Here is a 27,844-nt window from a genome sequence, read left to right as displayed (position 1 = left end):
TGAAAGGCAGCACTTTATGCTAATGTCTGCCATAGTAGCCCTTGCATTAAAACTATAAATAGTGCTGGGTTGAGATGCTTCAGGATACAAGGATGCATGAAATGCAATATGACCATTAAAAATTGTGCTTTTCAAAACCTGTTCAGTCCAGCACGAAAAAAAGAATGCTTTTAATCACTATTACAATTATTAGCATTCACATGACGTCCTGTTAGCATACATTTAAAATAATTATTAAAATGTTTGTAATTACAGTTATAGTTGGTGTAAAAACCTGACTGAAAAGTCCCAATCCGAGTCGTCAGCAATAGGTGAAAAAAAGCCAAAATAAACTCTTAAAACACTTAAAAGGTTCTCCTCCAGAAAATGTGTCAAAGAGGTGCCAAGTAGTTTACTTGATATAGCAACAACCAGCAATTTCATCTCATCAGCACAAATTTGTGGGAACGCCTGATGTGCGATTTTGCTTCATTAAACTCTGCTTCCGGGAATAGAGTTATTTTCAGAGTAGGTGAGCGTAAAAAAGGGGAAATTCCAGCAAAAAACTGAAATTTGTAGACAGGTAAGTCATTTATTTAGCTATGCTGTACAGGAAATGAACTTTGCAGCCATGTTAATGTTTCAAAGATTTTAAACAACTCAACAAAACAGTTTACACACTCAAAGCAGGATATCTATTCATAACAAGGTGAATTAAAGGTATAGTTTACCAAAAGAAATTAGTTTTACTTATTCTGAAGTTGTTCCAAACCTGGTCAAATGTCTTTGTTTTCTTGAACACAATTTTATTGTGTTTATTGTGTTATTTCAACCCAACGTTGGGTCAGAAATGGACAAACCCACCCTTCTGGTTATAAGTTAACCAAGGCTGGGTTCTTTCAACCCAATTGTTGGTTCGATTATTAACCGTTTGCTAGGTTCATTTAAACCACATTATTTACCCAATAGTGGGTTAAAATAACCCAACTTTTTTTGAGGTGAACCAAACAATTCTGGGGCACCTTTGATTTCCATAATAGTAGTTTTACCAACTATGGTAGTGAATAGTGTCCCAGAACTGTTTGGTTACACACGTTCGACAACAAAGTTTATACAGGTTGGGAACATCTTGAGGGCAAGTAAATTATAACAGAATTAAAAATTTTGGGTGAACTTTTCCTTTAAATTGCTGGCTGTTGTAATTTGTTAAATTTGAACAGTTGCGGAGATGCTTCTTGAATCAACCAAATTTTCTGTTTTAAGGGATTTAGGATCACCCAGTGCACATCTTCCACCGGAAGTGACCCATGCCTTGAAGGCTAAAAGGATTCGGCAAGTCCTGGTTAAAGAAATGCATGTAACTTTGTCGTTTGTAAATAAACTCAAGCACTCAAATTTAACACTTGTTATAGCAGTGGCTAGGCCTCAGTGCCACAGTTATCCTCACTATCTTCACAATCCAAATAACTTTCTAAAACCCTACCAAACCGGTTATACCTTACATGTGGAAGTGGAATTATCCCAGGAAACCAGAGATCTTGTTACATGACAACCCGGAACCTCACACAAACACAGATAAATGTCACACCTCAAACACAGCCAGAATAAAATACTTGCACCGAGACCTGAGCAAAGATGAGAAGTGATACCAGCGGTTTCATAGTGACAGAAGGATTATGGTTATCATCATGCCAAACTCTGCACGTTCATGCATAAAGAAGTTTTAGAGCACCTTGAATAAGTCAGACTGCAGCACAAATCTGTCAGTAACACAAACCGAAGCAGACACTACGATAAAAGGTAGCTTACAAATTGTACGATTTGAGTCTCACTTTCAAACTCAAGGATGGATACTGAAATGCTGTATTAAAACAGCAAGACTTCCACTTTAATACCTGCAGTGTTATCTTATACCCAATACAGTGGGTCAAAACTATTTATAAAAGCAACTTGCATGAATAAAAAAAATATTTAGCATATTATACTGCTTCACAAAAACAAGATCGAAAACAATGCTTGGCACTGTTATGCATTATCCTTGATTTGGAAACTTGCACATAAAAATGTTAGAGAAAACTAAAATCCTTAAATATTAGTAAAAAAATCTGGTTTATTATAATCTGTAAACAATCGACAAAAGAGCTAAAGACAAACTGCCTTCAAATCCCTTCCAACCTCTGCTTTCTCGTGTTGCTAACATAAGAAGATACATATGTTAAGGTTCATGTTAATAAAATAACATTAGCTACACATTGCAAGGCTGAGCATGTATTTTTGGTAAATAATATGTAAGACGTCTCTAATATTATCTCAGTGCCCTGTCAATTGTCTAGAGTAAACTCATTTAGTTCACGGTGGAAACTGAATTGAGGTTCCATTAAAAAACAGTTCAGTTCAGATCTGTGTAGCATTTCATCACTGCGTCTCACTGTTGGAAACTGAGTATTACCAAGATTACATGAAATTGAAAGATGAGGTAGGTTCAAATAAACAACCATCATGATTCTTACCTTTACCCATAATGCAGCAGAACAGGAGATGGCATGGTATAACATAGAAAAAAGACAAAGCGAAAAGTAAGTGTGCAGTGTAGAACATATTGCAATTGAACATCACATTTAACAAACAGCTTTGCGAATTTGTGCTCCGCCATTTTATTTTTTCAAGCTTGAGCTTTCTCGACCAATCAAGTTCCTTGCATGTTGTTATGGAAACGATCGGTCTCGTCATTGGTTTGGGTTTGAGCTACAGAAACAGTCGCCGGCACTGGCGCTTTAAAAAAATATTAACTTTAATAGGAGTTGTTGATATGAGCATTAGTTGGCCTAATATATTTCTAACAAACTTATTACCACAAGTATTGGTAATAAATTACTATCATCTAATCACTTAATATTACGTTGTTTTTTTAAACCAACTTGTATATAAGTAATGCTAACAAAATGCGATCCGCTTAGGCCGGCATGTATAAAACATATTTAAACTAGCTTGTTAAAAAGATTTAGGAACAAATACAAATAATTTTGTATATATCCTGTATATTATAAAGTCATTACAGATGTAGTGAATAAGCGTTAAATAAGACAAGACGATTCTAACCCGTATGCTGCATCCAATAGTCTACATTTTCTCTTCCATAAGAAAAAATACATCTTAAACTAAAATCATCAGTTCAATAGAAGAAACATTCCTCAAAAAGAGAGATTTTAGATTATAAATTTTATAACTATTTCTACAGTATGCAATATGTATACTCTGAGCAGTGTGCCAATTTGGTGTCCGAGGAATACCCAAATGAACTACGCTACGTGCCAAAATGCGCAGTATGAAACAGAGATGCACTGCGTGGGATCCTGATTTGACCTTCCGTTTCCAGTGTGAGGAAAACCAGACAAGATATCAGCCGTGATTTTTAACATCTCCTTGACTCACTACTTGATCATCTTGCCAAAGCATTGGATTAAAAAAAAATAACTGTATACTGAACCGGATGCCACTAAAAAAAAACTGCAATAAGTATAGATGTGCAAATGTATGTTTTCATTAATCATCCAATCAGTGATTTGTCAGAGTAACCAGTCAACCAATTTATGGCCATGCCTTCCAGACACTGTTCAGACACGTTCCCGAGGGGGGCAGTGTGAGGGTGGTTAGTGGACGATGTAACAAAAGATCTGCTTTTGGACACAAGCGACTCTAAAATACTATACAAGACAAAAAAATACAATGGATCACATGACTGGCTAGTTTATAGTAGTGATGCACCGATAATGTAAATTCTGACCGATAACCGATAATTATTTAACAATGGAAGCCGATAACATATATATATATATATATATATATTGGCCGATATACAGAATCGAAATATTAATATAAAATTCTCTAAGAATGAAACGAAAGGCAAAAACTGGACAACTTTTTTTTTTAAACATCGACTGTAGAAAACACGGTAGCCATTTGTTCTCTTTTTTCTCCTTAAAATCATGAACCAAGCCTACTTTACACTAGTTAACGGTTCTTTAGCCTTCAAACTTTTAAGATGTTTTTTATTTAATAAATAAATTATCTATATTCTTCCAGAGCAACTCAGATTTTCTTAATAGCCACAAGTCACAAACAGGTCTCAAGCATTAAGACAGCAGTCTGCTACAATCAACATGCTTTTGTTCCTATAATTTACACATTCATAAACATGTACATACTGTACCTACATCAACAATGCACAACCCACGGTGCAACACGATCTCACCATCCAACTTGGCAATTCCACAATCACTCCCTCAGAATCAGCCAGGAACCTCCGAGTCATATTTGATGAACAGCTGTCTTTCAATGATCACATTGCAAAGACAACGCGATCCTGCCGATATGCCTTATTCGACATTCGAAAGGTTAGACCCTCTCACGGAGCATGCAGCACCACTCCTTGTCCAGGCCCTGTTAATCTCAAGGTTGTACTACTGCAATGCTCTCCTTGCTGGTCTTCCTGCAAAGGCTATCAAACCACTTCAGCTGGCTCAAAACACAGCAGCATGCCTCATCTTCCAACAGCCCAAAAGGAATCATGTGACGGCCCTTTTCATCTCTCTCCACTGGCTACCGGTTGAAGCCCGTATCAGATTCAAGTCACTGATGCTTGCCTACAGGACTATCACTGGATCTGCGCCTACACTCCTACAGCCCATCAAGAACCCTGCGTTCAGCAAACGAGCAGCGCCTTGTAATGCTTTCTCATAAGGGCACTCTCCTTCGCAACTCCCTCCTGGTGGAACATTATTCCGAACACGGTCCGGTCAACCACAACTCTCACAACCTTCAAAAAACTACTTAAAACACACCTCCTCTGTGAATACTTAACAGACAAATGAAAAAGGATTAAAATTAAATAAAAGTACACTAACCCTCTCTCTTCTCTCAACAGGTAGTCGTCTAAGCTTTTGTTGAAACTAGTAACTTTGTATTAGCACCTATCGTACTATTGCTCTTTTATGACATATCGCTTATTGCTCCCTATATTCCTTGTAAGTCGCTTTGGATAAATGTGTCTGCTAAATGACTAAATGTAAATGTTTTCCTTATAGCAGTAAGATATGATCATGATAGTACTGCACTCTATGAGCAGCGTGCACCTAAAGAAGTTTAACCACAGGACATTATTTATGATTTATCGGCTATAATATATTGGCCAAAATTGTATTATCGCTTGATACCGATAACATTAAAATTGATCAGCCGATACTGATATTCCCGAAAATGTATATCTATTTTATAGCACTATATATTCTATGCTCTCAGCAGTAAGCAGTAAACATATGCTTAATGTTTAATACATAGGTGTTTCTATACGGTGTCAAGTCAAGTCAGCTTTATTTATATAGCTCTTTTGACAATGTTCATTGTTACAAAGCAGCTGTACAAGAAAACATTGACTATAGCAAAACATATAAGGATATGCAAGTCAAAACACCGCTAAAATATCAGACAGCATGAAGTTTTGTGTCAGCGTAATTCTTAAATGTCCAGTGTGTAATTCTTTGGAGGATCTATTGATTGAAATGCAATATAATATACATAACTATGTCTTCAGAGGTGTAAAAAGACCTTACATGATGAAGCATTGTTTTATAGCTATTTCTATCTATATACACCGCGTACCCTCTTGCATTGAATTCATGTTGTTTCTTGCCATGCACCGATGCCACTTTTTCCATTGCCAATCCAATTGACATAGCTGAATTCTGAGTTTCAGCCGATACCGATCCTAGCACTGTTTTTCTTCATCAATGTAGAATTGCATCATTATAAAGCACATCATACTTTTTACTGCACTACATTTCATAATGTTGTTTTTAACCATTTAATCCTTGAGTACATTAAAATCTACCACTTTCTTTTACAAAGTACTAAAGTATGATTTTTGTAATGTTGTTTTCTTAGTAGTAAAATACTACTATCTTAGTATATGTATTGCACAAAACCATCACTGTATAAAAGTCTCCAATGGAACTGACTCACTCATGCGCATCCTGGACACAGAATGATGAGCGTAATGCATCCGCATCTACGTTATTTACAGTCATGTGCATTGCGGACGCAGAATGTAGTACTAGACAGCGTGCCCATAAATTAATATAACAGTATTTTTTTATTTATACCGGTTTCCGGTACATGACAGTATTTTTACACCACATTTTCAAATGAATAAGAGAGGAAATACTACAGTTGAATGACTAAAAAGGCCCTATTAGACATGGTGAGTGAATATTGTAGAAAAATTCCACACTAGTATTATATATATGATGCTGTTTATAAAGAGGTGGCACTCATGATGAAGTAAAGGAATAAGGATGCATGATAGTTGCAGTCAAAATAAAGAACTTTGAATTGAGCAAATTACTCCTCCCCTATAATAACTGCAAAGTTTAGACTTTTTTAACAAATGAATAGCAAGCAAAGATATATTGCATACAAAATATTTAAGGAAATACATATAAAACTACGCTCAAAATACAACAATTTCCTTGGTAGAACCATATCTATCAGTAGCACTGGTGCTACCAACTTCAGCAGAATGTGCACCCACCCGAATATTAATACCATGGGCTGCCTGAATAGTTGAATACAAAATAGTAACAATTTTACCATTAAAACACGCATGTGATGTCTGCTGTGTTTTACATAGTAACAATGGCTTCATGATTTCCTTAAATCTTTGCTCCCACATTCAAAACCGTTTTAACACAAAGAGAAGAGACTTTAAAAACTGCCTGTTGGGCTGCTATAGGCATACAGTGGGTAAAACAAGTATTGAACACGTCACCATTTTTCTCAGTAAATATATTTCTCAAGGTGCTGTTGAAATGAAGTTTTCACCAGATGTTGGTAACAATCCAAATAATCAATACATACAAAGACAACAAAACAAGTTCACAAATTAAGTTATGTATAAGAAAATGAAATGAGACATGGAAAAAGAATTGAACACATGAAGAACGGGAGGTGCAAAAAGGAACGGAAAGCCAAGACACCATCTGAAATCTATCAGTAATTAGAAAGCAGTCCTGCCCCTTGCCAATGGAAATTAACATCAGCTGGTTCAGCCCCAACTGATGGCATATAAAAGGGTGTCTCATTACCAAGGTGTCATCTCATAATGGGTAAAAGCAAAGAGCTCTCTCAAGACCTTCGCAACCTTATTGTTGCGAAACATACTGATGGCATTGGTTATAGAAGGATTTCTAAACTTCTGAATGTTCCAGTGAGCACTGTTGTGGTCATAATCCGGAAGTGGAAAGAACATCATTCACCATTACTCAACCACGAACAGGTGCGCCTCACAAGATTTCTGACAGAGGAGTTAAAAGAATAATCAGAAGAGTTTGTCAAGAGCCTAGGACCACTTGTGGAGAACTTCAGAAAGACCTGGAATTAACAGGTACAATTGTTTCAAAGAAAACAATAAGTAACGCACTCGACCGAAGTGGCCTGTCTGCACGCTAACCACGCAAGACTCCATTGCTGAAGAAAAAACAACATAAAGCTCATTTAAAGTTTGCTGCACAACATTTAGACAAGACTGTGAGAATATAGTCTGGTCAGATGAGACCAAAATTGAACTCTCTGGATGCGATAATACACACAATGTTTGGAGGTCAAATGGCACTGTGCATCACCCCAAAAACACCATAGCAACAGTGAAGTTTGAAACAATGGGAACATCATGGTGTTTTTCGGTATACGGCACTGGTAAACTTTATATAACATTTAAGGAAGGATGAACGGACAACTGTACAGAGACATTCTTGATAAAAATCTGCTACCATCTACCAAAATGATGAAGATGATACGAGGGTAGACATTTCAGCAAGACAATGATCCCAAACACACAGCCAAGGATTCTCTCAATTGCTGTCAGAGAAAAATAATAAAGCTGCAAGAATGGCCCAGCCAATCATCTGACTTGAATCCAATAGAAAATCTATGGAAATAACTAAAGATCAGAGTTCATAGAAGAGGCCCACAGAACCTTCGAGATTTGAAGACTGTTTGTGTGGAAGAATGGGCCAAAATGACACCTGAGCAATGCATACAACTAATTTCCCCCTTTTGTACAAAGTGTTAAATACATTTCTGTAAGCTTGTTCAATACTTTTCCCCTGTGTCATTCTATTTGTATGTATGGATTATTTGATTTCATGTCAACAGCACCTTGAGAAAAATATTTACTTAGAAAATTGGTGACGTGTTCAATATTTATTTTACCCGCTGTATAGCTTCAGTCTACTGCAACACAGAAAGACCAATATTTGGAAAATCAAGATTACATTTCAAAAACAGCAATAAAACCCCAAGATTGTTGCTTATTTAGAAATCTGATCCATGGAAATACATCTAAAATACATATATAGGCCACTGTGCAAGTTGTAAACAACACTGGACCAGAAGCACTTTCCTTTATCAACATGGGAAAGTACAAGCAGGATTAGCTGCAAAGTTGTGCTTGCAGTTAGTTTCGTATTAAACGTCTCAAATCATTCGTCCTTAGGCTGAAAAAGACGTTGCACTAAACTGAACATACTAGTTATACTTTCACGTTGTGTGTGTATAACTTGTCAATGACAAACGCTAAAATCCACGTAATACCGCTGAGATTTGCAGGTGCGCATTCTGTGGATTTTAGGCAAGTATACACGCACAACGTGAGCGCATTACCTGGATGCACTGTGTGCCGTGACAGATTTTTTTGAATCTCCAGACGAATCATTTGAGATGTTTAAAACTTAACTAACCGCGGAGTAGTTCAGGAATTATCATTTAGCTAAACGATTGCCATGGCAGTACTACACGTGTGTTCTGTTGACATGGCGGACGGAAGGGGGGTAGGGTGCGCAGTAACTCATTATCATTTAAAGAGACATACACAAAACGGGTTGCTGTGAGCCTAGCTGTATTTGACAAGGCAAAAGGATTTTGTAAGCAAAATATGTTACAGACATTTTATGCAGACCCTAATAAATAATACCAACTTGTTGAAAGTGCTTATCCGACGAGCCCTTAAATCACAAAAATATTATTAAAATGATATATAGCTTATATGCGAAATACTACAACATTTTTACTGCTTTTTATAATTTCTATATTTTAGGTATTGCTACACATAGCTATGAAGATATCTAAGTAAAAATCTTAACCTATAACAATTTGCTAATTTATGCAAGACCACAACATTACAATTTATTAATAATTTTTTTATTAAATTGCACCATCCCTTTATTCTCTTTCTGGCTACGTTAAAATCACTGATCAACAACATCGGAAGAAGAGACATTGGAGGGTTCAAAGCCATTTAAAGGTGAGGAGACGAGAGATGAAGCAGATCTCTTGGCTTTAGGGTTACATAAACTCAGATTGTGTGCGTGTGTTAGCGGCAGGCAGAGGGAGAGATTTGATGCATCATTTCACAGGAGTTACGACTACATACAGTAAGAGTACAAGTGTGGGGGGCTTTACAGCAGACCAGTGTCTCGGGCAAACACGTTGTAATCGTCTTACTGTCTCCGTGAATGAGAGCTCGCCGCTGTCATTATATAACTGCTAATCCACAGGCACACACAAAACGGCAACAGTTAAGCCATGCCACGCCACGCTTTGACCTCACACCAACACCCATCGATGCACACACATTAAACAATAAGTTGGCGTTTCACAGCTAAAATGATACAAGTAGACTATTAATTGTGATTTGAGGTCCCAAACTGAGCTTTAACGCTTCAGTGGATAATTCTGAAATGTGGCAGCTTTTGTATAAAAAGCTGTATTAATAAAAACGGAAAGTAAAATGTGACAAAGCCGTTGGTTTATAGAGACCCCGGTTCACTTACTCAGAAGCGTTATGTGAAAAAACTCGATAATAGAAATATGTGCAGATGAAAAAACAAAACAGGAGTGAATTATCAAAATAAACAATCTGATTTAACGGAGTCTGTGTCAAGTACTCATGATGTAGCCATATATGTCAGGGTCTTATCTCTAAGATTATGATGTCACCTTTGTACAAAGTTTTACAGGTGGTTTACCATCAAACCGCAGACGTACTGAACCAGAAAAAAGGCAACAGCTTATGGAAGATAAACCATAGTGTAGCTGTCTCTTGTGGCCTGTAAACAGCCGTTTTAAAAGGGACATGAACAGCAGGGAAAACTCAATATGCTAACAACACAATCATGCATGTTAGCATGGTATATAAGACAGGAAATGGACAAACAGATAGATGAGAAGAAACAGACAAATCCTTTATCACATAACATGGCTAAATGGTTTTCGCAGTTTTCTTTTACAAGTACGACAAACCAGGCGTTTTGCAACATAAGACTTTTTATTTCAGTGGACTGAGGCAATTACTGTAGCCCACGTTCGTCAGGTGCTGGAAAAGAGTGCAACCTGACCGTAACGCAGACTAAAATGTGTATAGATTTGATCTGAAGGAGAACTTGTGAAGTAAAGCACTACTTAACCCGACAGCTTTCTGCTCTCCAGTCAGAAATGGCACCTTGGTGCTGAATTTCCTGTTTTTCGCCAGTACTCCTTTGGGCATTTGGCAAAGTGTGTACCGGCAGACACAAACACGCACAAACAAACAATTTATTTATTTTAACACGGCACTCTCGCACTGCCTTCGCATGTTTTAGCTGATGAATATGAGCGAATAGGAGACGATGGGTTTGGGTAAACAGACACTGTTTGACTGTGTTTCCATGTGTTGTCATTCACCTGTGAGTAATCTCAAATGATAAGCAACATCTACCCAAGAAAGCAAAAGCAAACTGTGTTGACACTAAAACAGGCCGTTTTCAACAAACAACATTGCGTGAAAAGTAGTTTAAGAGATGATACAACCTGATACTTCTAAAGCAGGATTAAGCCGCCATGACCGATGGCGCTGCAATGACATGCTAAATCTATACATCTACAATATTGTCAACAGCTTGACTAATGAACTACTACAGTATATTACCCTTATCACTGTTTTATTATGATTTATTTTAACATTAACACTTCAGAGAAACACACGCTCCTTTATCTTGCTGAGAGGTTGGATGTAAAAATGATAAAAATGCCCTCATGCCCTATTAGTTTTCTGGCTCACCTTGTTGCCTAACCCACACATTTGGCCATTTTAAATGTTAGAGCGCATTTAGCGTTCACATAAAAGTTAGCAAAACTGCTGGAGACAGCAATTCAGCACAAGCGCTTGACCACAGTTCAAGAGCAGTACAAGCACACAGATGTATGTTTTCACTGGAGCCACTTCCTGTCGCTCAGTTCAACTTCCTGCTCTGGGTTCACCAGTGTCAAAGTAATTAAAGGATGGTGTAAGTGCACTTATCAACACATAAAATGTATGAAAAGTGTCATGATATTTTCTTGAGACAACTATTTAAGGCATATTTTCAAAAGTCTTGTGGAAGTTCTCTATAAATAAGGCTTCACCCGACGGCGATTAGACACGTTACTTCAGGGTTGATAAGACAGGATGTGTTCTACAGCCCCAAAACAGCTGGATGAGACACAACAGGATGGAACAGAAAGAATCTCTAGCAAAAGTTTTGTAAACTTTTGCATAAAGCAGCAAAATACTGACTGTGGAAATAACACAGCGAAATGAGTTGCATTCCAAAGACGCCTATCTGCAAAAAAAAAACCAATATTCAAAGAATTTGCAGACTAAATGCTGAAAGGTTCCTTTCTTTTAATAAGGCATAAAGTTGGAATACGAGCTAAATAATAATACTGCAATAACCAAGAATAAATACTGTCTAGACTTCCGGTCCGAAGGGAACAATTTTATGAAAAGTTGAGTATCTCTCTCCTCATACTCTCACACATACGTTTGAGCTATGAGCGAACTGCGAGCGTAATGAGGAATTACAGGAACTTCAGCATACCAAGATCTTGACTTTTGCGATTGCATTCCCTTCCTATGATATCTAATGCCTATGCTCCGTCACACAACAGCTCTCAAGCAATCAATGTTGAACCAACCCTGTGAACCCTGGGTAAACATGAAGACATCACAATTACAGGCCTTTAACAAGGATACGAGTATGAGCCACTAAAAAAATAAAAAGACAGTTTTGACCACACACAAGACTCTTTCTGCCCACCGTGCCTCTCGCTCTCCTTCAGGAAGGTCCGCCCTCGTTACATTGGTGAGAGCGTAAGCTAGCTGAGGATGTATTTTTAGACTCATGTTTGCAGATTAGCCGAGTATTTTTAGACAGTGTTATCCAATAGCACACCCCCTCCTGCACACACACACACACGTCACTGGGGCTCTGCTTACTACTGCCCAACCCGAGCTGAACATTTCAGAGAGAGAGAGAGAGTACGAGCGAGACCAAGACAGAACAGGACAGGCAAGAGATGAATGTTACGTTCATAGTAATAAAACAAATGCAACACATTACAGAGTTACAGGAAAGTACAAAAACATACCACATAAAGAAAAAAAACTTTCTTATACTGCTTTTAAAGGGCATTTACATTAGAAGGAAAAGCATTTAACCAGGTCTGAGCTGGTTTGAGTGGTTTAAGCCTAAGATAGTTTTCAAGCAGGTCTAACTGGTTATGCACCTGGTTTCCCAGCCTGACCAGCTGACAAGTACCAACAATTCCTTGCAGCCTGTCAAAACAACTCAAAAGGTTGTTTGTGCGCAGAGACCATTACGACTAAAGTTCACGCTTTAAATTTAAGCAACATCTCTAACGATTGTTATGAAAACAACCCCATATGCCGTTTTGTGCAGTCAGATAAAGACACATTTATTTTTGCATTTGTAAAGGTATAAATGGTCTAATAAATGGCAATGGATTCAAGGATATTTTAAGAGCACCTAACCCCATCCCACCTCTAAACATGTGTCAACCGTAAAAAACACGTAATCGGTAACGAGAGCCAATAGCATTTCTGACAAAATTATGCTGTTTGTCACAAGACAGACGAAAGCCAATGATATTTTATTATTAAGGCTGACGTAATGTGGCGCCAGATTTGAAAATATGAAAGCACAGCAGAAACCGGAAGACAACAAATGGTGATCGCTTTCGCGTCGGTTCCTCATACAAATTGATCTTTTTACCTCGGTACAATTGTAATAGTTGTACATTTATACTGTTTTGTATCTGTATCATGTGTTATTTAATAAATAAATGTGTTATGTTTAGAGCTGGGCTATACATATCGCATTACACACTAATTATACATCTAAATCGATTCTGTTTTATGCCCTGCTCTTCCGTGAACTACAGCTTGATCTAAAATCACTACGAGATTGAAACGTGCATTTGAAAAAGCATCAGCATCATCATTATATATATATGATGAATGAAAATACCTGAAAAGGTTTGAAGAACAGCGATAGAATATGAACATTGGCATTTCCTGGAACTACACGTGTGTAAATCGTTCTTCTTCTGTGTCCCATATTCAGAGTTTCTGCGCGAGAGCCACCTCTGGCTGGCGGCATTTAACCGTAATTTATTGTGAAATTGAGCATTAAAAAAAAATGACACGATATATAGTCCCAGTCCTACTATTTACAGATCAAACAATAATCAACACTTAACTTATACCACAATCAAACAACAATTCCATAATTTTCTTATGCTTTGACAGCATAAGCTCCACAGAGGACACTTGTATCTCAATTGTGACAAAATTGCAACAAACCGTCTGTTTTTCAAGAGGACATTACATAATTTTCTCTCTGAGTGCAGTCTAGTCTTCTCGAACAAACACACACAGACAGATCCGAGATGACAGGCAGGCTGTTCCTGGCTGTCTGCATCACCATGACAACGCCGAGAGATCGAAAGAAATAAAAGACTAACAGTGCTTACCTGATCATAAACAGGTTTGCGAGGGCTCAAACGTGAGCAATAGGTTCCATTACCAGCCCAGCAAAGCTTTTATGAAGCTCAACGTAAACAAACAAACACAAGAACAACTTGTGACCCCTGATAATGCATAAAAATAGAACGTAAACATGGTCACATTACACTATGCATTCAGCAAGGTAAATTTGAGCTAATACGAGATATATCTGTAGATGGAATAAACAGACAAGAGCCAGACAAGACTCCGTTTGAGGCGGGTCTAACCGTTTGACCAATGGAGGGAAGCTGCTTGAACAAAGCCCTGCCCCGAGATGATTTTTGAATGGATTTCAACGAAGGAAACGCTTTAGAAAACGATTTAAACAGTTTCTGAGAGAAAACAGCGTTCCACGTATTAATTGAAATTCTGTCATGAATAACGCAATCTTAAATTGTTCCAAATCTGTATACATTTCTGTTGAACACAAAGGTATTTGGAAGAAGGTAAGCAACCGAGATTAATGGTTGTCAAAGGTTCCCAGAACAGTTTGTTTTCCTAAATTCTTTTAAATATTTATACTTGTATTCATCGGTAGTTATTTCTACTATAGTAGTCAATGGTGCCCCAGAAATCATGGGCACCCATAGAATTAATCCGGGTGCTTTTGTGACATCACCAAAAAACACCAGTTGCCCGAGGAAGTCATACATGGAAATCAGAGAGACTTTGTTTCGGCCACTTCGGCCACTAATGTTATTGCCATCTTTCCAGCGTTTCCCATACAATGCATTTACTTGGACGGTCCACCCAAGTATATTTATGGCCGCCCAAGTATATTTGGCGTCACATTATTTGATCCATACGTGCTAATGACAGTATCTGTGATTGCACAACTAGTGGATAAACAGCGCTTATGCGTCTTGTCTCCTTCCTGACTTGTTTAGGCGTCCGTGTCCTCGTCGTCCGTGTTCGCTTGAGCTCCATGTGTGTGCACGAGCCCTCGGCCTCTCGTATTTAACTGTCACTTGTATTTAAAATCAAAGCAGCGATCGTAATACAGCAACACATTTCCAAGAAAGGGTAAACTGCATATAGCTGCTCTTTCATGTAGATGTACTGTATTGTGATTTTGTCAGATGATGTTGCGTTTATGAATCAGAATTATAGCAGCGGTTGCATCCCGTTGTAAAATACAGCCATGTTCAGACTTGACTTGTTTTTTAAAGCTGTTAGCGTCTGTTTTACGTTATAATTCTTTAGAGTAAACCGTGTTCTCAAAAAACGTCTTTTGAGGCTGAAAAATAATTTTTCACAGCTAACCAATGACAGAGACCTGTCGTTTCCATAACAACGTGCGAGGAATTGATTGGTCACGCGAAGGCTCAAACGATAAATAATTTACTGGAGGACAGTTTTGTATAAATGTAAGTTTAATTTTCAGTTTCAACATATTCTGATTCCATTTCTAGAGAGAAATAAGTATTATAGTTTTTAGATATGTGATTAGTTAGCAAAGACACGCTCTGTTTATAATTCAAATAGACTTCAGTTACGCTGCCTATGTTTCTCTGGGCTGCCTTCGTGTGCGAAGTCATGGCGTTCGGCTGCTATTAGTAACCACTTTATTGACGCGATGACGTCTAGAATATGCCAATTAGTTTGTGGCGTCAACAGCGCCACAAGTCTGTCAAAATCCTATGGGAAACACTGCTTTCTGATGGATTTGTTGTGTTTTTTAAATCTAACTATGGTCTGTTTCACTTGCATGGAGATCTACCTGAACCCCATGATGTGGGTTCACAGCAACACGTAGAATCAACTCCGGGCCTTTAACATCCTTCGTTTATGAAGAAATTATTTAATGAAAAGCCCATACCTGTGAATAAAACAGCTTTTGATTTAACGGTCCAATTTCTTTGGTCCCTTGATCTAATCTGGATGTGAATACACTACATAAAGCTGAGAGTGTGCACTTAAAGACAATATCCATTCTAAAGCTGTAACTCGAATACATTTTGATACACAACTAAAATAACAAAAAATGTGCTTCTGTCCCAATATTTGTAGACCTAACTGTACCCTTCATCTTCCTGTTTTACATGTAATGGTACATAGAACGATTATACGTCGTGACACGACATACGTCATGCAGCACGCACTATCCAATGTTCCCTCCAGAACGACATTACATTACGCTCTTACGGCCATCAGGGCACTTCATAATATCAATTTCTTTAAGAATTGTTAACATTATCCTTGTTTCCCGTTTGGAAAACAAGCTTTGAAGCCATGCTCTTTTGTTTGGCGTCAAATGGTTGATCACTGCCGTGTGTATCCTGTCACAAAGTGCCGCGAAAAGTCCAAAACGCCAGTAATAATGCGATTAAGATGTGTGCATGCCTATACTGCACTTCGACTAAACTAGGAATACTCCACACGTCGTTTTTCGATTTGTTTTTACTAGGATTATGACTTGAGAGGACAGATTAAGGTCATCAAAAGGCTCTGTTTACATGGTACATTCTTAATCGGAGTAATGTCTTAATCGTGTTAATATTGGAATATTGTTTTCCATGTAACCGTGGTCATTGTTTGTATTTCCATTCGGTCAAACACTTTAGTTTGAAAGTAATGCAAGTTATATTTTTTATCCAACACGAATGAATAAACCCATAATATAATGAACTACTCTGAGCCCGAGAGATGATTTACCCAAATTAACTTTGAGCACTGTGTGCGTGTGTACATGTGTCGTGCGTGTCAGCGTGTGTGACTCGGCTGTATCCTGGCAACACAAGCAAAAGAGGGAGGAGTGTAGTACTCTGTCTCTCTCTCTGGTTCTCTCTAAGGGAGCGTTTGTTCTGAAATATGCATGAGTCTGAGTGGCAGTTTCACTTTTCTTATTTCTGTGTGCGTGCAGCTCTGTTCTCCAAAGAGTAAATGCGCAGCGGCGGCGCGCAGTGTAGCGTGCATCATTAAGGGTCAGCGCCACATGCAAAGATACAAGACGGCAGCCTGTGGGACACTCATAACAGATTGCTCTCAGAAAGAGAGTTATCAATGTTTATCACAGTTTGTTCAGGTGTGGTTATCATACATGGTATTCAATGGATGCAAATTTTTTAAAATACCCTGACGCAAAGCTCACCTGAATGTGTATGTGCTTCAACAAGGAAGTACATGTGTTGAATGACATGAGGAAGGGTAAATAAATGCTGACCAAATCATTTTTTTTTTCCGGGTGAAGTATTCCGTTAAATTCACTGTACGTCATACTAAAGCAAAGTGCTGCATCACAACAAAACTAAACCACTCCTATGATATTCAGCTTGTTAAGTAGCACTAAATTGCTCTCTATCAAAACTGCAGATCTGAACCATTTCACTAATATCATCAGAAATGACCACCTTAACACAAACCTATGTTGTAACGTCATCAGATTCATCACTATTTCATGGTAAAATAGCGTGCACACACACATGCATCCATGATTATTAGATAATTATGTCCAGACAGAGAACAAAGCAGAAAATCCACGGTCCATTAAGCTTCTTGGTCAAAAATACTTAATGCACGCATGTGCATGCAGCAAAAAAATCCATCCCACATGTTGATCTGAAGTACGCTTGCATGTCTCTGATTGTTTACTACACTTGTTTTTAAGATTCATCCACTGACAAAAGTCCCTGTGCATGGAAAATGTGTTTCATAATCATAAGAAAAATGACTTTAGAACATGTAGTGTGCGAGTTACTGTAATGGTGCAGAAAGACAGCTTGTGCTTAGTTTCTGATTCAGGGTAAATGGGGAAGAGGCCCAGGAGGAAGGAAACAAGTTAAGAAACAAATGTGTTTAAAACAGAACACATAGATAACAACATGTTTTCCTCTTGTATGAATCATGACCAATGAAGGGATTGGTTAAATTAAAGGCTTCTTTAAAATCATCTGAAAAATAGTTTGTACAAATTGTATTTGTTTCTGACCACTAGAGGTGGAGTTTTGTTAAAGACTATATCGATACCACAAAAACAACTTGTTAAAATGTTATATCAGGTTTAAAAATAACAAATATGAAGCATCCGGTGTATAGGATCATGTTTATTTGATCCAAGATGCTCAGACAACAAGGACTATAAGCTGATTTTGTTCAGATCTTCTATAGTACACATTCTATAAAATAGGGCAAACATATCTTACAGGAGCCTGCTGTTGGTCTATTCTGTTTTTCAAACGTATTTACGGTTCATTTAAAGGACATATGCGTGATGTATGGCAAAACTTGAAATTTGTCAGTCTTTTCTAAAATAGTTTACATTACCGGTCAGTTTTTGGTGTTAAATTTTATTTAAGAAAAGTCTTTAAAATGTATGATTGACTGATTAATGAAAAAAAAGAATAGTCATGATCTGTTCACTCATCAGATGACTTGTGTCATGTCACAGATAATCAAGACTTATTTGTGCGTCTTAATGATGCACGTGTTGTGTCTGCGCACCAGTTTCTGTATGACTCAAGGCCAAAGCAGTGGGAAACTTTGCCACGGAGGAGATGTGTGTATATGTGTGTATAATCGTTTGTGTGTGTGTGTTTGATGACACTCATCTATATTTAACCGGTTCTCTCATACGCTATGAAAGAAAGGCTCGGGCACAGACTGACTTGAAGGCATCTCCCTCATCAATAATGAAGCAGTTTGCAGATGGTCTTCAAAAAGGCACGCACACAAACTTGAAGCTGCTCCACAGGTTATTTGGATCCTTCCTCTTCAAAGATCAACCACTGGTAAACTTGCGATGGGTACTATATTTTCTCTCTCTGGGAACAATGGGCAAACGACCCAGTTGATGTCTTAATATGGCTGTCTATCTGAAAGTATGACTGGCGTTTCTTGGAGACTCAAAACAACGCTTAAAGAACTGGCATTTACAATAGGACAGAACAGATGTGATGTGTCATCAATCCTCAAAGATCCAGAATGAAAGACATGAGATGGTCAAGAGAGATAGTGGGAAGATGGTCAAGAGAGGCATGAATCACTTGTTTTCCCAGAACAAGCCGTATGGGAAGAAAAAGGTTTCACTGTTTCTGGATCAGTCGCTGCTTCTCAATAACTGAGATGACCGGTGACCAACATGATGATGTCATGAGAGCCTATCATACTTGCCCTTTAAGAACATACAGGGTCCTTATTTCACTGTTTTCTTGTTTTTAACATCTGAACTGTTAAACTCTGAGTAAATGTAACCCTGGATTCTCTTCTCCATATGTTTCTCTAAATTGTAACCCTGGATTCTCTTAATAAATTTTTCTATATTGTATTGTACTAGTTGAGAATCATGGGTAACAGTCTTAAAGATATATCATTATACCCATGGCTCCACCACAATGTGAAGTTTTTTTACCCACAAAACCACGAACAGTGCAAATATTATATAGGCAAGCATGTATGCACACAAATAAAACACTCATGCAGAAATATTTAGTCTTACAAAAACTGCAAGGAAATTAAGGAGGGAGTACCAGGACACTTCGTGCAACACATAACACTTAATTTCTGTGCTTTTGGCAAAAACAATCTATGCTTCTAAGAATGTATTTTAAAGCAGTGATTCCCGACCGAGGGTCTTTACCTCGGAGGATACTCAAACAGGTTCTAGGGAGAACATACGATTTAGATTGTTTAGAATTGTTTTCAATCCGTTTTAGCTGAAAGTCATAACTTCTCATTAAAGAGTAAATGTTCCTTGATTTTTAAGGTCCCATTTTGGTTTATGTAGTGTCCAACAAGTTTGTGAACATACAAGGTGTAAGATATCTGTAAAATGATCAAATCTGGGCTTTATGGCTTATATTTCATATGTGTTAGAAGGTTTTTTCAGAAATCTATGAAAAATATTGATGATTCGTCTTGCACTCACAGACGAGATTTCAAATTAAATGCTTTCTAAAATAAGAACATCACCCCTCCATTACATCACCTGTTTTTGACAACCAATAGCAAGCAGCAGCGTTCACATTTGTGATGTAGACCAAAAGCTATTGGCCAATTTAAAAAGAAATGGACAAGCCCTACAACATGCCCTGTCCCAACTTCCTGTTTCACAAGGACCTACATAAACAGTAAAGAATATTTAATATTCAAGCCACTTAACTATTCAAGCCACCTAAATGAACAAAACCTTCAAAAAACCCACCTCACATATTCTTTTAAACACTACTGATGGGCTGCGAGCACAAATAGATCTCCTCTCACTTTTCAGGGTGCACTTTCTATTCTCTCTTGGAAAGGGACGGGTTTCCTGACACCCAACCCTTGCGCGTGCAAGAATTTGGACATATGCATGAGGATCACAGTGGTGTATTTGTTCGTGTGCCATTGCTCCACGGAACAAGTCTCCGGTAAACAAACAAATTAAAAGCCCAACAGTCTCGATGTCTCACAATGCGTGTAAAAAAGACAAGAACCACTCGCAGCGATATTGATTAAACTGCGTGGACTGTGTTCTGCAGTGTTGACATACACCTTGTCCTACATTCCAGTGGAACATGTGAACATGGAGAGCAGCATGAAAATGTGTGTTGCAATGATAACCACCAGCGAGGCTTAAAGGGACAGTTCAGCCAAATATGAAAATCCTTTTCATCGTTTACTCCCACTCGTGTCATTCCAAACCTGTATGACTTTCTTTGTTCTGCAGAACACAAAAGAAGATATTTTGACACAAAACCACAGAGACATTTCTCAAAATATCTTCTTTTGATTTCACAGAAGTAGTAATTTAAAGATTTGGAGTGAGATGAAGAAATAATAATAAATAAATGAGAGATATTTGAGGGTGAACTTTCATTTAAAGTGTAGTCACGGGACTTCCTAATAGCAGTGACAGTGGGAGTAGGCGTACAACACTGTACTTTTTGGCAAAGTATTATACATATGTACTTGGAATGTGTTCAGAATTAGCACAAGAGAAGACATTATGTTGTGAAATCTAAATTGTGTAATTTAAGACCTTGAGGCTATACGTCTTTTCTCTTTGAATAGAGTTTTAGATTATGATGGAAAAAAGGTATTCCAGTGACTCCAGCCACCTCTCTTTCCTCTCTGTTGCTGTTGAATTAGTATGTTTATAACTCATAATTGAACAAATATTAAGGTGCTGTGAGCAGTTTCTCAAAGGCACAAAGTCACTTAAGGTGACAATGTTTCTGATTGGCAAAAGGCATCATCCCTGCCCTGCCCTGCACTAGGCAGACGTGTGTGATTACTCACAAGACATATTTGTCGGTCTGGTGAGGCGAGACGTGTGGTATTCCAAAAAATACACGAAAAATCACTTACTCAGCGCCTTTAAAAATAAAAACAATGGAAAAAATCCTAGACACTGTTGAATAAAACTTTATCCCATATATAGATGTATACCTTTGTTCACTATTTTTAGTAACAATTATTATGTTACTATTGTTTCTTAAGTGTACATGTAGCTTAAACGACATACTGATAAAATGTATACCTTGAATGAGTTTCTTTGGAGAAAAGCATCGGTCAAATGTAAATGCATATTTCAATATCAATGGCTTCATGCCACAGAAACCAAAAGGAGAGATGAGTCAAGGCTGTAAACCTGTACTTCAAGCATTATCAAACTCAAGTCAGTGCTAAAAATATTGTTTTCAAACCGTCCCAGACAGATAGCCCCGCCCTTAACTCTATAGGCTCAGCCAATGTTGCCATATTGGACTGTTAAGGATTACTTTGTTGTCTCTCCACATTAAGCTAGGACATGAGAAAGTATTTAAGCATTGAAAACAATTTGTTCTTTATCTTAAATTGTTTTGAGTTATTATTATAGAAAATGTTAAGTTATGTTACATTCTCGGAGTAAACTTTTTAAATGCCTGCAGATTTGACCACTTACACAAATGTAGCTGTGCTACCAGAGATTTAGACCGCCTCGCAAACGTCCTGAAGACAAGAAAGAAAGTTACACAGTGGTAACTGTGCTCTTGGAGTGTCTGACGTCACGAACCTCGTGCAGCACTGCCAACTCAGGAGTTAAATTTAGACCATGGGCACTGGTCCCAAACACTGCAAAACAATGTGATACCACAAGCACTGCTTCAGCTGGAGCGCACACACATACAGATTATGGACGCCTCCTAAGAATTGCAAAAATGTGCAAACACATGCACTTACGCACTCAGAGAAAAACACAGTCAAGTTTCAAGAACTGCAGCCTGATCCAGGGGTGAGTTTGTGCTGAGAATTTAACTTTTTGAAAGAGATTTGAAGTGTATAGGATGCAGTTTCATACTGTGGTCGGTTCTGCTTTACCATGGCCTGGTTTACACCCTGCTATTATTCTTTGGTGATACAAACACAGATGTGACATTACACCTGGCCATGTCTCATATTCATTGAATGCGTCATATACATCAGATTTCAAGGCAAATAGCTGATTTCACAACGACTTAATAACAACACTGCAGCGTTTTTAATCACAAAAAGGACCAAAAACTGCCTAAAACGATGCAAAGTTTCTTCCAGACCACAAATTTGATATTTCCAACTGAATGTATTTATTTTAAAAATAAAACAGCCAAAAGCTACAATTCTGTCAATGAAACCTTCCATTACTGTTTCAAACCCATATGACTTTCTTTCTGTTAAAAACGCTAAACCTGACTAGACAACCAACTAGTGGGGTTAATGTTTTTACACTACATGCAACTCCCAAACAACTGAGAGATGCACTTATTCAGAAAAGCACATTTGCATGCCTTAACCCACTTACCATAGTAAACAAAGTAAAACACACACTCAACTAAGTTCTGTCTTATATTTTTACCTATTTAAAACACCACTACATTAGGCAATGAATGAAAAACAATCGCTGTGGGACTTTAAAGCTCCTGTAGTGTGCAATGTATCTGTTATGATACGAGACTACAGGATTATTTCTCCGGCGTTGGGGTAGAACCTAAGGGACTATGTTTTGCTGGAATTTAAAAGTATTTGATGGAAAGTCATGTATTTCCATCCATCCATCCATCAGTCCACCCTTCAAACCGGCTTGTCCTCTGCTGCATCTACCAAAGGCTGGAGCTTATCCCAGCATCCCAGGCCACAGCCAAGATACACCCTGGATTGGTCAGTCCAACGCAGGGCATTTAACAGTTCCACGTTAACTCTGGTTTCTGACCTAACTAGACCCACCAGAGCAAACGACAGAGCATTCTGTCAGAAACGTGATTTCAAATTCTTCGGCCCCTCCCACATTGTGAACTTACTGGACCGACATCGTACCTTGTGTATATTAAAAGGGTAGTCCACCCAAAAAGGAAAATTGTGTCATGAATGACTCATCCTCCAGTTGTTCCTGTATAAATGTCTTAATTCTGTCGAACACGAAGAAAGATATTTGGATGAATGTTAGCAACTGAGATTTTTCTGGGGCCCCGTTGACGCCATATAGAAAAATGACTTGTTCCGATGAATTTACGAAAACAAACAGTTCTGGGGCACCTTTGACTCGCTTTTTATGACTTCCCTGGAAATCTCAGTTGCGGACATTCATCTTAATATCTTTCTTTGCCTTCAACAAAAACAAAGATATTTATACAGGTTTGGAACTACCTGACGTGAGAAATTCATGACAGAACATTTATTGGCGGGTGGTGTATCCCTTTAAACATCACGCATGTACAAGAGAGAATGAATGCGGAAGTTATGTGTTCTTAATTCTGCGCTCTTCAGTTGTGTCTGGCGTTGAGTGTGTAAAATACTGCAAAAACCAAGAGTTTCTGAACAAGCTGTTCTGATTGGCTGTGATTGATGATGCTGTGTCACACAATTTTCACATTCAGTGTGAACAGACAAATTGCTTGTTAAGAACAAGGTGTTACAAACTGGTTTCAAACTGTCCTGCTTCGACACACATTTCCCCTTTATTCTTGAGAGCTGATTACATAGCGACTAAACATCCTTTTCACCCTTTGGCCCCACACTCAAGTGTAACCGTCCAATATATGATCAATGTACAAAACATAATTTAAGCAAAATCTTGTACAGATGTGGTGTGACAAAACCCTAATTTGAATTGAAATTTCAATTAATGTCTAATTGTTATTTAAAATCCAGTTTGTCCTGATTAAGAATCCAGCTCTCTCAAACGTACCTACGATGCTTTCATTAGCACGTGATATTGCTCGCACACTGTACACTCCTAGAAAGTCCTAAAATGCTGTATAGGTAAGGTTAGATACCGCTATTGTGTGGGGGGTCTGAAGCCAGGCGCACATTTAAGACCCGAACTCGACTTGATACAGCCACCTAGCTGCAGCACACCGCTTCGTGTGTAGAGAAGAAAAATCCAGGGGGGTGCGGTCTCTTTAAATCGCATCTTATTCAATGTGAAGCGTTCGTTGCCTATGTACCGGCTCGCCGTAATGTCCACATCGCGCAGGGGGAGGTCTACGGCACCGGCCATTAATGCTTTGTGAACCGCCTGTGTCTCCCACAGAAATTAGAGTAACTTAGCATTTCAAAGAGGATTTCACCGCCCCGACACAAAAGGCAAAGCCTACAACATAACGACACGACGCTCGGCCCCGCAATGGCTCGAATGGAGATATGACTTTGTCTATTTAGGTGACTGATTTCAACACTGCGATATATCAGCAGTCGTCGCGATAGCCGCACATCAACACAATAGAAAACGGTTTAAAGCAACGTGCCATGGTCGTCTGTGTAGGAAACGCGTGGGACTGAGTCTCAAATACATCACGTAAATGCTCGCGCTGCGTTCGTTTCCGACGATTCCCCCTCATTTCCGTCAAAAAAAACCTCTTTAGTCTCGAACGCGTACTGTTCAGACAAACATACCTAAAAACAACAGGCTGCCGAGTCTGTTTCAAAGAGCGCGCCCAAGAGATGAAACTGAAACTTCGTGTGAACGATCTTCGTTTAAACGAATGTTACACTGTTAAATCATACGGCATTAAAGCCTAAACATATGCAAGTACTTTACAGAACCAAGCTGATTTTGACTCGGTACACACACCGCTAACTAAACACTTCTGAACTGGAACTAGTAAAGGAGGAGGAGATCAAATGACATCATCAACTATGTGCAACTTTACGAAGGCTGATGTGAGACGCAACTACAACCTCCAAAGTTACAATGATCTGCGTAAAAGCTTTCCGTGTTAAAACGGGATTTGAACGAATCCATAAAACCGAAGGCCTAAAGTTGTTACACGTGTTACGATTGTCCCAATCTCTCTCGAGTTTTCAGTTCCGACGTGCGATTTCCGAAAGTGTAAAACCACAGACGTCGAGCGAAAGTTTGGCATCGCGAGCCAAATACGAAGCACTGTGTTAATTCAAAACAAACGCGTGAAATCATAGCTACACATATTTCACCGAGGCATATCAGTAGAGAGTCACCGTGTGCTGTATTTAGGGCTAAACTCACCGCGATTAGTGTGTTATTCCTCTGCTCGGTGGTCGCGCTCGAGTCGGTGTCTTGTTGCTTGTTTTGTTGTTTGCTGTTGCTGGATTTCTTGGCCCGCTGATCTAAACTCCGCTGGTAGAGACTGACCGTCTCCCGGCGTTCCAGCTCCAGTTGCTCGGCGTGCGCTTGCTGGAATCGGTTCTCGCAGCTGACGTGGTGCCTCCGGCAGCCCTCGATCCGCTGCCTTAGCCGCTCGACCACCGTGCTGTGCTTCGGTATACCGACGTTCCCACCGGCGACGCTATTCGTCGCATTAATGCCCGAGTTTAAGTTCACGTTACTGTTATTAATGCAAATACCGCCGCCGGGCGGCACGGCAGCGGGGCTGGCAAAATCCCCCATCATCTGTGCCTGGATACACAGGATTTGGGAAGAACTTTGTCGAGCCCCCTGACTCTCTCTCCCCTCTCCAAATCGGGGCAAAAGTCCGCTCCGCCAGGGAGACAGATACAGTGAAATGAGTAGCTTTCAAAAGAGTGTAAATACTCGGTGGCGGCTTCCCTCCTTCGGGAGGATCACCGTGTCAACCATTCAATATTGTTTTAACACGGCCGTTTACGAGACTAAATACAACAGTGCGGGGCCGCGGAGGTGCGAGAGAGGCGACCGGGTCACTGTTACTCTCTCGCCTCTACTGGAGCTCCATCAAACATCCGGATGTTACTCGCAACCATCAGCCCGTCGTTTTATTGTGTTGTCCTTTTGAAAAAAGTTTTGCCGTGTGCCGCGAACACGCTCCGGAGTTGTTTCGTGAACTTGCATTTCATTAGTTTGCCAGGCGAAACCCTCCCCGAACGCGAACAAGGTGTGCGGTTTCTTAAAGTCCCGATCGCAGGAGAGGAAATCCTACAGTCGCCAATGTGTACAGCAGCTGCCACCATCACAATAATCAAGCGCTCCCCTCCTCCATGCTAGCGGAGTGATATCAGGACAACAGCCGAGCGAAGAGCAGCCACCAGGCTACGAGCAGCACGTAGGCTAGGCGGAAACCACGGCGCGGAGCGCACGTATATGGACCCGGAGTCATTATTGACTTTAGAGGAGGTGGGTGAGACAGCAGTGTAGTACTTACCGGCGGGTTGAGGTACTGCATCTGATACTCAGCCGATGAGAGCAAAGAGCGCTGTGGAGTGCGAGCTATTAGGAAATACACATTAACGTTATTTGTAAGACACTTTAAGATTTACACAGACTTTTTAATGGATAGTCGCAGACTTTCTTTTGTAAACGAGACTAACGGAGATTAAGAAATGCGCAGCTCGACATGAGATTATAAAGGTTCAATATTATTACAAATAAACAGACTTAAATTGTTATTCATTTTGTTTTTAGATTCATTATGCCTTTTGGGGCGACGTAAACATCCTTGGTTCAACGCTGGTCCACAAGAATGTCCTGTTTCCGTTTTTTAACACCACACAACAAACCCAACCAACAGAACATTTATAACCACGTTAAAATGTTAAACTAATATATCTAGGACTTCATTTTGAATGTAACGTTAAAAAGTAAATAAAAATGAAACCGGAAGTGCCTCTATCCCAGTGTTACATCTTGCAAAATGGTTTATGCACGGCTCAAACGACAGCAAGTCTTTCATCGGAACCTACTTCAAAAACTTAAACTTGTTTGTAGTAGCATGTTGGCATTGTTTGCCTAGGCATTGTTTTTTTGTTAAAGAGTTCAAAGATGAAATATAACAAAATGAATTTGAAATCGTTAAACATGTTTAACAGTGACCCAAGAAAGTAACAGGATCAGGTGAGGCCCTGAAGCATCGGCTGCAGTCAGTAAATGATGGTAAGGAGGCCGCCCGGTTTTGTAGGTGTGTGCGCGTGCGTGCGTGTGTGTGTGTAATTGTGAAAAACTGCTGCTGCCCAGTCTGGTTTGCTGAGTGTGGCTAAAATGAATTGCAGACACATACATTCTCTCTCACTCACTCATACACACAAGTATAGTCAGGGCAAACTTTGTAAACACCCTACCTATATTGCAGGCTCAGTTCTGAACCTGTTTCTCTGGACCATCAAGATCAGCTTTTCGCCTTTAAATCGTATATAATAAAGTTTGGTAGACAGCTTGCTATTGTTTCATAGGCATTGAATGAAACAATGATTCAAGGACATTTATTTAAACACAATTCATTGACGATCAATTCATAATTTGTATAACTCAATTAACAAATTCACGACTGTCATAACTTGTAAATCATGACTGTAGATTACCACCAAGTATTGGTTTTCACGCTTGTGTTTCTTTCACTGTTACTCACTCTTACACAAACAAAAAACCTCAACAATGTGAAAAGGTCTTGAAAATATTGGTATTTTAGATGTATGTCTCTATAGACTTCTTTTAGTTATTTTTGTTGCATGAGACGACCCAGGAATCAAATGTTTATTTGTCCTCTTGTGTCTACAGAGGAAGCAAGGAATATTTTTGGAGTAAAATATCCACCTCACCACATTTCT

At 39.0% G+C, this 27,844-nt stretch overlaps 1 protein-coding gene across 1 annotated transcript in view; it reads right to left on the bottom strand.

Moving 5' to 3' along the window:
* Positions 1-26,323, bottom strand: part of maml3 (mastermind-like transcriptional coactivator 3) — an 84,644-nt gene extending 58,321 nt beyond the window's left edge. Inside the window, exon 1 of the mRNA XM_079462238.1 lies at positions 25,335-26,323. Within this exon, the coding sequence (XP_079318364.1) occupies positions 25,335-25,718 (384 nt within the window). The 5' untranslated portion in view covers positions 25,719-26,323. The remainder of the gene's footprint in view (positions 1-25,334) is intronic.
* Between the last annotated feature and the right edge of the window lie 1,521 nt (positions 26,324-27,844).

Source organism: Barbatula barbatula (genome assembly GCF_947034865.1).
Source record: "Barbatula barbatula genome assembly, chromosome: 8".
NCBI lineage: Eukaryota > Metazoa > Chordata > Actinopteri > Cypriniformes > Nemacheilidae > Barbatula > Barbatula barbatula.
This window is presented reverse-complemented; position numbering and strand designations above follow the sequence as displayed.